We start from the raw sequence: 11,128 nt of genomic DNA on the forward strand, positions 1-11,128 counted from the left end.
TTAATTAATATTATATTGATTAATATATTATTAATATAATATTATATTATAATTTTATTATATATTAATTATATTAATAATTAATATATTATTATTAATTAACAATATATTATTAATATTATATTATAATATTAATATATATTATAATATAATATTAATTAATATTATTAATTAATATATTAATTAATTAATTAATTAAATTAAATAAATAAATAATAATAATTATTGACATCCCTCCAAATTGTGATGTGCCTATATATAATAGGAGCATTTGAGGAAGAGGAAAAGGGATGGTGAAGTGGTATTACTCATCACCTGTCAAAATGGGAAGACAGTATATTGTAAATCAATGATCAAAAATAGCATTATAAGCATAATATTTAGAAATATATAAAAGTATTTATATTGGGAAGTTGGATCATGGAGTGGAAAGATAGGTGGGGAACTACCTTTCTCATTTAAAGACTTTAACTTTTAAAGCTATGCTAATATATTTATTTGACTAAAATAATTTTAAAATAAAAATTCTTGATTAAATACTTGATTTATTCAGTTTTTATATTCTTTTATTATTAATAAGAGCATTTGAGTCTATTTTCCCATAGCTTTTTATATTTTTTCTCTAATTTATGAATCATTTGGTTTTAACTTTCTTTTTGATATGGGGATTATGAAGAACACTGTTTTAAATTTTATCAACTGAACATTTCTTTTTACATTTTGATTTCTGTTTTCTAATTTTTGGCTTTGTGGTGAAGCCCATAAGAGAATATATCCGATGAAATCAATATCTGGGGACTCTATTATAAAGTTTTTGTTGTAGTCAAGAAAATGTCCAACATTTGTAATTATTCCCTGGGCTTAAAATAAGAATATATATTCTCTATTTTCAAGGTGGAAATATATGTATTTTATATGTATATATATATTTTAACTGATGTATAGTTGATTTACAATGTGTTAATTTCTGCTGTACAACAAAGTGATTCAGTTATATATGCATTCTTTTTTTATATTCTTTTCCATTATGGTTTATCACAGGATATTGAATATAGTTCCCTGTGTACATATATACATTTTTAAATCAAATTTCTTTGTTGTTTAAACAAAATCTCTGCCATATTTTTTAATTAACTACTTGATCTATCAAATTCTGGGAATTGTATATTAAAGTCCATCATTAAGACATTAATCAACTTCTTTAAAAAATTTTTATAAACCTTTGCCTAACCTATTGCTATTATATATTGCTTACATTGCTATTGCAAACAGTTTCTACATTGTTTTGTTTGATTTCATAACTGTGATAAGTTTTATGAATTTGTCCCTTGTTATCATAAAATATTCCTCTTTTGTGATTTATGCTTGCAGTTGACTTAATTATTGCTTTGTCTTTAATTAATAATGCCACCCATGTTCTCTAATTTTTGCCCAATTTCATATGTGTGTTCTTTCTTTTTTTAAAAATTGGTTTTAAAACTCACCTTGTAAAAATTTTGCTATGTATATGCACACAAATAGAAACTTAAAAATACACACCCAAGTTCCAATAGCCCACAGATATTATTTAGATGACCACATATATAACCCACACCCAGTATTCCCTACCCCCGTCCACAGGCCAGAATTTCTAAGTGGTACCTCTGGTTTCCTATGTCAGGGACACAGCAACTATTACAGAGATTAATTGAGACAGAATTGAGGGTCTGTTCTTAGACATTACTTTCTTACTATAAATTGACAAACCTTTTATTTGAAAGAAGAAAGAGTGCAGAGTCCTAAAGACTTAAGGATTATACAAAAGGGAGTCTGTGTAGAGCAAAGTGTTCAGAATGGAGCTACCATGAATATCTGTGGGCCAATTTCACTGGCTTCACAATTTTTCTTCAGGTCAATTCTGAGCACAGAGCAAGGGACCAAGTATATTTTGTCTGTGACATGGGCGTGATGCAATGGGAAGCAAGTCTGAGCACTAAACTGATTTCCCCTCAGGCTGAGATATCTGTGTCCAAAGAGGGTAAAAACAAAGAACAGTTAGTATGTGTGCCTTTAATGAGGAGCTGTGGGGAATCCACCTTAGAAGCACCTGTCTGAATCTGTGTTCTCCTCCAGTGAGAAAAGCTTTCTTACTCCCCCACTAGCTGTGACTTTCTCATGATTCAGCGTCAAGCAAGGAGCCAGTGGAGACAGGGGTCCCAAGATAGCATCTCACAGCAGCAGAGCAGCCAGGTAAGAAAATCTGGGAAAACAGGTGAGGACACAGTTATCTCCAACAAAGACAGATTCACACAGACAAAAACACATACATTTACATTTGGAGAAACACACACTAAATTCTTCAGCATCTCACCAAGTTCAAACGGGAAACATCACCTGGTTTAACATGTACAAGCCTTTCCTCTTTCAGAATGTACTGCCCATTGCAGAATACAGCAAGCATGTTTCCAAGGTGGAAATGGAAAATTAAGCAGTGGGAAAGGAAAGAGATAACTAAGGGCAGCAGTGCTAAGATCAGTGACGGCAGGCTCTTAGAAATTCTGGCCAAAAGCTCAGAGCCAAGAGCCACCCTCCTTCCTCACAAAAGAGACTCTTCTGTCAGACATTCAAGACCCTCCTATTCTGCCCTTAATCTCCACCGTTTTATTCGTTGCTTCCCTGTGTACCTTCACTGTGGCGTATGACCACATTACAGAAGCGTGTCAGAGGGAGGTTGCTTGGATGTCACATGGAACCCCACAGAGGGCGTCAGCTTGAGCTGGGGTCCAGGCACTAAGCAACCTCAGTTTTAAGGTCCAGGAACACAAACACTCAATGCTGCAAATACATCAGATGTCTCAGAGACAGTCACAAACTAAAGATACTCACAAGGGACTAATGTATGAAACCAGGCCCTCGTACCATATTGACGTGGGGGTTGGGGGCACCGTTGATTGTACTCCTGGTAGGACTATCCCAGCAAACATTGACAAGAAGTGGCTAACCTTAATGCTGGCAGATCTCTCGACATAGAGTCTGGGTTATTTAGAGCCTGTAGACCTGTTTTTGCCTTTGCCAGTTCCCAGACAATAGGAAAAACCCTATCGCCATCCTGCTATACGTCTTTCACCTTCTACTGCCATTTCCATTATGGGAAATAGCTTACAATTAAGACCCTAATATCAACATCTACTGTTCGGAGCACAATGAAAAAGTCTGCACAAATATTGTTTTGGTTTTTCCTTGATGCAACCCCTGTACCCCCCACTTCTACATTCTACATCCTTTCCCTGAAGTACCTTCTTTCAATAGCTCTGGGTACTGCCAACTACTGCCTTATCTACCTTTTAATTCTGTGATATAATTTATGAGAAAAATGGCTTCAGATCTCAGAATTTTACCTTGGTTTTACTAATTTAACTCTCAAAATGCTAGGATACTTTGTAGTCACCATATTATATACATCCTGCAACCACTCTCCTAAAAGTATTGCCTGTGACATCCTTTATTCCAGTCAGTCAAGACATTTAACCTGTAAATCTCCTCTGCTGAAATGCCATCTCCTCTCCTCTTTACTATTCGAATACTGTGACTTCTTACAGATTCAAAATGCTCTATCTGACTCTTCCTGCCTGCATTAATTCCTTAAGGCTGGGATGATCACTTGGATATGCCCCATAACTTTACTTTCTCTATGAATCTCTTTTTCCTCTTCAAAAATAATACCAGATACCAGTGATCCTGTTTTGGCCAGCACAGGGAGAAAAGAAGTTTCTTCACAGAATCCAGTACATAGCAAACTCACTAACATGCTTAGCTCATCCAAGCCAACATTTGTGAGCTACTGCAATGACATTTTGATGCTATCCAGTTACAAGGTTGAGGGAAAACTGCCAGGCAGATCCTTCAATGCCTAGAAGTAGTATAATCCTGAGAAAATAAGAGAGATCCAGAATGAATTTGAGTGAGTTGTATAAAGTTATTTGGGTAAAAGAACTTATGACTTTAAACAAATAGCTAAATCTCATTGCTTCATTTTTCCCTTCTGCTTAATGAAGCTTGTTATTTTTAAAATTTACATATATTAAATCTGTAAGAAATGTATGTAAAGCAGGAGGACACTGTCTGGCACTTGGTTATAGTGTCCATAAATGGTTGATAATTGAAACTTGGAAGTAAAACTAGGGAGGAATTTAAAGAAAAGGGCATTTCAGCTGTTTCAAGACTATAAATGTTATGCGTTCTTTCAATCTAATCTGTCATCACCTAATTTCTCTGAATACCAGATTCTTCATCTCTGATTCTTTTTCTCAGGATCTTCATTTATGAATGATGGATTACAGAAGTTCCCTGGTTGCCTAGTGGTTAGAATTCTGGGCTTTGACTGCTGTGGCCCAGGTTCAATACCTGGTCGGGGAACTGAGATCCCACAAGCCATGTGAGGCGGCCAAAAATCTATATATATGAATGATATGGATTAAAAGAAATCGTGTATGTGACAATAACTTGTATATACCAGATATTCATTAACTGTTAGTGAAGTATGAATTAAGCTGCATGAAATCAAAGATAATTAAACACAAATTAGAATTATAGAAATTAACCAGCTATTTATTTCATTAAAACTCGCTTCATAGAATTATCTAATGTGAATTAATTCTCAATGACAAAACAATATCGTAAAAAATTTGCTCAAATGATGACATTATCAATCTCATCTACTTTTATATTTGAAGTGTTATTAATTAAGAAATAAATTTTGGATCTGGTATCATTAAAAAATTGTAATCTCTAAACAATATATGGAGCCTAATTAAATAAATATTTCCTTTTACTTTTGACCACATTTTCTCCCCTGCAGACATGGGCAGAGACAACCAGACTGGAGTCACAGAATTCATTCTCCTGGGACTCTCTGGGCAGTCAGAGCAGGAGAAGGTTCTCTTTGGGCTGTTCTTGTGGATGTACCTGGTCACCCTCATTGGGAACCTTCTCATTGTCTTGGCTACCAACTGTGACAGTCATCTCCAAACACCCATGTACTTCTTCTTGGCCAACCTCTCCTGTGTCGACATCTGCTTTTCATCAGTCACAATCCCCAAGGTGCTGGTGAATCACATACTGGGAAGCAAGTCAATCTCTTACATGGAATATATGACCCAGATCTACTTCTTCATCATTTTCATCAACATGGATGGGTTCCTCCTGAGTGTGATGGCCTATGATGATTATACTGCCATCTGTTGCCCACTCCACTACACCATGATCATGAGGCCCAAACTCTGTGTCCTTCTGGTGGCTGCATCTTGGGTCAGTACAAATCTGCATGCTCTCCTACACACTCTTCTCATGGTCCAACTCACATTTTGTTCCAACAATGCTGTGTATCACTTTTTCTGTGACCCTTATCCTATTCTAAAACTCTCTTGTTCGAATACCTTTATCAATGACCTGATGGTATTCACTGTGGGTGGATTGGTATTTATGACACCATTTACATGTATCATCATTTCATATGATTACATCTTCTCTAATGTACTGAAGTTGCCATCTGCCCATGGAATAAGGAAAGCCCTGTCCACGTGTAGATCCCACCTCACTGTGGTCTCCCTCTTCTATGGGGCAATCCTGGGGGTCTATATGCACCCTTCATCCTCCTACTCAGTATAAGATGTGGTGACCTCTGTCATCTTCACAGTGGTGACTCCCCTCGTCAATCCCTTCATCTACAGCCTGAGAAATCATGACACGAAGGGAGCTTTAAGGAAACTAATTTCACATTCTATAATTTAAAAATTTTAGAACTGAGAGGACTCTTGGATAGCATACATTTCTTCATTTTACAAACCAAGAAACTGAGTCCCTATAGGTGTAAATTTACCCATGACTATTCCTCTAATTAATGATATGTGATCATGGTCGTGCTTTTAAATACGAGGCTGATAGGTGCTCATAAGTCATAAAACCATTAGTTATCTATAAAAAGGTGTGATTCTAAAGCACTCATTTTACAGACAACAAAAATTCAGGAAAAGACAGGATTGGGTCCAGCAACCCTATAAGACAGTGGCTACCATATGGTCTGAGAATTTCAGAAAACTTTAGAGCTGGTTCTCCTCAGTGTCACCTGTCCTCTATGGCCTCACATTAGGAGATGTTAAATTATCCCCAATTAACTGAGTCACAGAAAAGTTACTTTTTCCAGGGCTGTACAACTAGCAATTATTGGTTACAAATGGTCCTGTTACTTTCAGGGTCTTTGGTCATTACTGAATTAGTTAATGTTTCCTCTGTCCTAGGCTCAATTCCTACCCTCACCTCTCACAGCTCAGAACCTACCCTTGCACTATGCTTCTTCCCCCACCACCAATCTAAGTTTTTGGTGCTTTATTGCCTGGCATGGGTGTCAGGGATGGGTAGCAGGGGGTGAGCCTCAGACAATAGCTAGACTTCCTCATATAAATCTCGGTATCCCTTCAAATTTAGATGGGCTAAGAGAAGCAGAGGTTCCCTTAATGCTAAAGTGTCCAGAGTTACTATAGCACCTTAGGAACATGAAAACATGAATTAATTACAGGATTTGGATTAGAACCCAGAACTTCTGACTCCAAGTCCAGAGTTTGTTCCAATCCATGGGGCAAGTTTCCAGGAGGCCTTGCCTCTTTTCCTACTCTACATCTGAGGGTTCCCACCTTGTCTTCCCTGGTGTCCAGAGAGCACTCACCTAAATCTCCAGTGGTCATTCTTCAATAGCCTTCAGTTCCTCAGTGGCCTTCTCTCCTTTCTCAATCTTCTCTACTCTTGTGAAAAATCAGTACTCATTGTCCTCACTATCACCTCCTTTCCCACTTGGTCCCAACACTGACCAGCTCTTACCATGAGCACAGCAACAGGCTTATAGTGGTTCTGACTGCATCCTGCCTCCCCCTACACATATCTGTCCTGCACACAGGATCAGTTTAATCCTCCTAAAACATTGATGGCATCCTGTCAGCCAATCCCTATAGAAATATTGAAGAGGCCAGGATAAATCCAACTATTACCTTCAAATACAATGCCCAAGATGTCTTGGCCCTGAGCCATACTTACAACTTTATTTGTCATCAACTCACATAATTATATGTTCCATGACTTTCTCCTAATTCTCTTCCTCTTTCTTTCATTCATCTGCTGAAAGACTCCCTTGATTTTTTAAGACTCTAATAATTGTGCATTCCCCTTAACTCCTTTACTAATTACATCTCACAGACATGTACTGAGCACACAACATAGTTCTCCTTGGATGTAGTAAATGAACTCCCAAATGTATGTTGGTGCCAGTGGGAACCTGACTACATGTGATAAAATCAATGTAGTGTTCTGAACTGTTAAGTTTTATTTTAGAAGTAGTTTAGTGCAAATGTTCGAGATATAATAACATGGACTAATGTTGGTGTTTAAGGTTACATGACTCATTTTGGTCTCATCATATTCTTCCTTGCATTACCCATATCTGCACACATGTCTCCTCTGGTTATTACATTACATATTCACTTTGATAAAATACCATAGATTATGCATGGGCACATCCCATACAATGCTCAGTAGAGTTTTTGGTCATCCCAAGTAATCATGTATTGAAAAATCACTGATGATGTGGTACGCAAGTCTAATGGGAAACTGGGAAGTGAACATTCCTAGACACAAAAAAATCAGAAGGGTAAAAATTTAAATCTAGGGACCTAAAGTACTGAGAAGGTTACTCCAGAACACAGAAAGATTTCACTGCATTCTGGGACCCAATGAAGCAGCAGGGTTGAATGAAAAGAGCCATGTTTGGGATATAGTTTTATTGCTCATCCCTCTCCCCCTCAACTCTCAGTCAAAAGTTGGCTGTGAGAAGGAGCATGAGGATAGAGAGAAATCAGTGAACTTACAATACGGTACAAAGTCAAAGGGAAAATCACTCTCTATCTACATGGTCCCCATTCGTTCACCTCAGGGGAGAAATCATCATTCACCAGACAGAAGATCCTGTCTGAAGGGGAAAAGAAATCTCAGCAGTCTGGTGTGAGCAGAAAGAAGAAAGGTCTCTGTCTTGCTCAGACTGGCTGTGGTGTGAGAGGTTATATGCTGTTTAATTCTACCAGAGCCTCAAGTCTTTAATCCTCCTACTTCTGGGGACCACCTTCAACTCCATCTTCACTGGCTTCCTGCATTACTTCAACCACTTAAGGGGAATGAAGGGGAAATAAGAAAAGGGGTTTACTCTAGGGTCCAGGTAGAATCAGCCTCTGTTGTGGTTTCCTGCATGTGAGAGTCACACATGACATGAAGTGGTCATAAATTAAAGCTCAGCATCATGCAAGGCTTCTAGCGCCCTCTCCCCATAGAAGCAAAGCAGTGCCAGGCTGGCAGAGTCCCCCCTGGGAGCAGCCAGGAAATCAGGGTTGTGTCTGGGAATTCACCCTCCAGGGCCTGAATTAGCAGAGGCTGGGCCTGTGCCAGGAGCCTCTTCTCTGCAGCTGGGACTCCCTAAAGGCACCACTCCCACTTCACCACAGGCAACTTCCATCTAGCACTAATTAGCCAACAGGGAACAGCTCTTTGTAAGCCACTTAAAACCATTTGGAGAGAAAAGTTTGGCTTCACCTCAGTGAATGTTGAAATAAAGGCTCATCCTTCTTCCTGGCACATTTCCCCAGATACTGTTCTCCCTGGAGGGAACAAGGATTGCTCCATGTCACGGCCATTGGAGGTATTTTCAAGTTTCATGGAATCATTTTCCTCTAACTTGTCCTTCAAGTGTCTGTTCCAAGGCCACTGTTTCCATCAGAGTCCAGCACCATCTCTTATGAGCTGAAGAAGCCCTTTCTGCTATTCCCTGGATATTGTAGCCTAGTAGAGATTCTTACTGTTCTGCCTGTAATATCTTGTCTCCTTGTGCTTGAGGGCAGAAAGCTAGGCTTTATATGAATTTTATCTATCACATTGTCAATTGGCCTTCAAGCAGATGACTTTATTCTCGGCATTGACCTTTGGTCACTTGAATATTGAGAGCTGGCTATGTCTAACTTATGAACTCTGATTCCAAATGAATCTGGTTTTCTAGATTAACTTTTCATTTGTGAGCCACACAGAGGTACACAGTGTATTGCCAAGCCCACCGTCAAAACAGGCCACCTTTTATTCATTCTAAACTTCAGGTATATCCTGTTGCTCATCAAAAACTACTGGTTCGGGTTCATCATGATTTCTAAATGTGAGATACAACTGATATTTAGGCACAAACTTGCCCCTGTATTGTGGATGGATATATTTGCCAAGAAGGACGTGAGGTTATTTTTGTTGCATGAAAGTAGCTGCAGATGTCCCTTAAGAATTCAGACTTGATGATGCAGATCAAATCCCACAATACAAAGCCATGATTACAACACAAACTCCCTATAGAACCTTAAACGACCAAAGAACTGCCTAGTGATCCAGTTGTTTCAAGAAATTTCTATCGTAAACAAATTCAGCTTATATCCTTAAAAATTGTCATAATGAAGCCAAAAGTAGTCTCGAGAAATCATATCTAATATAATATTTTGGTAAAGAAATCATTCAAAGCCAAATAGGTAAATAAATTACTCTGCCTTTACTACATGAAGTGTGGAGTAGAGGATCAGGAAGGAGGGAACAGGGACATGGTATAATACTGATGACATTTATATGGTCAGGCCACTCAAGGTAGGGGCTCTCTTACTCTCTGTACATCCCCTGCTCAACCACTGCCTGCTTCACCTATACCCTACTCACACAACTGACCTTCCTACATGCTTGCCCCAGGTCCAGGCTAGTGACTGTCCTTATCAAAGGGGTAGTATGTGTCCTGGTAACTAATACACCAAACTGACATAATTCCCCCTATAACTGGCAATCTACACCCCCCTACCATCCATTAAGCCACTGATGTCTCTGTTGCTGACTCCAGGCTTCTTCTTTGGTCTTAAACTGGGCAAATGTAGGCCTTATAGGCCTGCTGGGTGCAACCCAACAGTTGGCGGAGCCATCCAGGAGAACAAGAAAACTCCTGTGAGCACTGAGATGTTGGGAAATACAGGATGGGGAATGGAAAGTTGCAGGGGCTGTCCACTAGCTTGTGGGGCCCGAAAGTTGTGGGTTTTATCCCGGGGTGGTGTCCATTCACACGTGGGGTCCAAAAGTTGAGGGGGTAATCCTGAAAGTTGCAGGGGTAGTACTGCAGTGGATGTCTACTAATACGTGGGACACTGTAGTGGCTGTCCATGATGAATGGGGGCTGCCAAGAGATCTGGAGAACAATGGCCCCTCATGACTCTGCTATTGTATCAAAGTGAGCCTTCTGTAATTGGTTAAGCTAGTTCTCTAGAAGGAATTGGTATTTCTCTTCCTGTACCTTTGAGATGTATATCATCTACCTGGGTTCTCAGGAACTTTAATCTAATCACATGTGATCTCTAAGAGTAAATGAAGAAAAAGGAGCAAGGTTTTTTAAAATCTTTATGGGAATAACTATGTTTTGGGAATGTCTATCTAAAATAGTCTCTCAAGATTTTGGTAACTTGAAACTAAACTAAGTTAAATGAAGAGAATTCATTGACTATCTAGGTCATTTCAAAAAAGATAAAATATTGGAACATTAATTACTGGGCAGGTCTAAGTTTATCTACTTTTGCCTGCTTAGGAGAATAAGACTAAAGCATTAAGCTTTCCCATCAGGAAATGCACAATTGTTTCTTGGTTTTTGCCAGAGATTAAGGTTTTTAAGGTTAAGATTATGATTTGGCTGTGTTTGGTGGAGATGAGGCTAATTTCAGAGAGAAAAAAGACTATGTTTTAGTGGATGTTAAGTTCTAGTTCTGTTAGTTAAGGTCTGTATTTATGACAGTTATTGTGTTAACCATGCTTTTACCCTGATGTTCTGGATGGAAAGAAAATTATCTAGCGAAATTTTCACAGATTATAACTACTCATGAAATGTGACACTGCTTGCTTTAAGTCTGCTGCTAATAGCACATGTGCAATGCTTGTGTGACAATTGAGTGTAAGTGATAAAATGTATAGCCTATAAAGTGTTTCCCCATTAACATATCTCTGAGCCTGTTCATGAGATCAGATTAGTTTTCCCCCAACGTGAATGACTAGGTGA

General features: G+C 38.6%; 1 protein-coding gene across 1 annotated transcript; it reads left to right on the forward strand.

Moving 5' to 3' along the window:
* Window positions 1-213: 213 nt before the first annotated feature.
* Window positions 214-7,163, forward strand: LOC309656747 (olfactory receptor 1f45-like). Its single transcript, XM_082453607.1, has one exon. The coding sequence runs from the start codon at window positions 4,840-4,842 to the stop codon at window positions 5,644-5,646; it is 807 nt and encodes a 268-aa protein (XP_082309733.1). The 5' UTR covers window positions 214-4,839; the 3' UTR covers window positions 5,647-7,163.
* Window positions 7,164-11,128: the final 3,965 nt, after the last annotated feature.

Source organism: Balaenoptera physalus (genome assembly GCF_965194825.1).
Source record: "Balaenoptera physalus genome assembly, chromosome: 3".
NCBI lineage: Eukaryota > Metazoa > Chordata > Mammalia > Artiodactyla > Balaenopteridae > Balaenoptera > Balaenoptera physalus.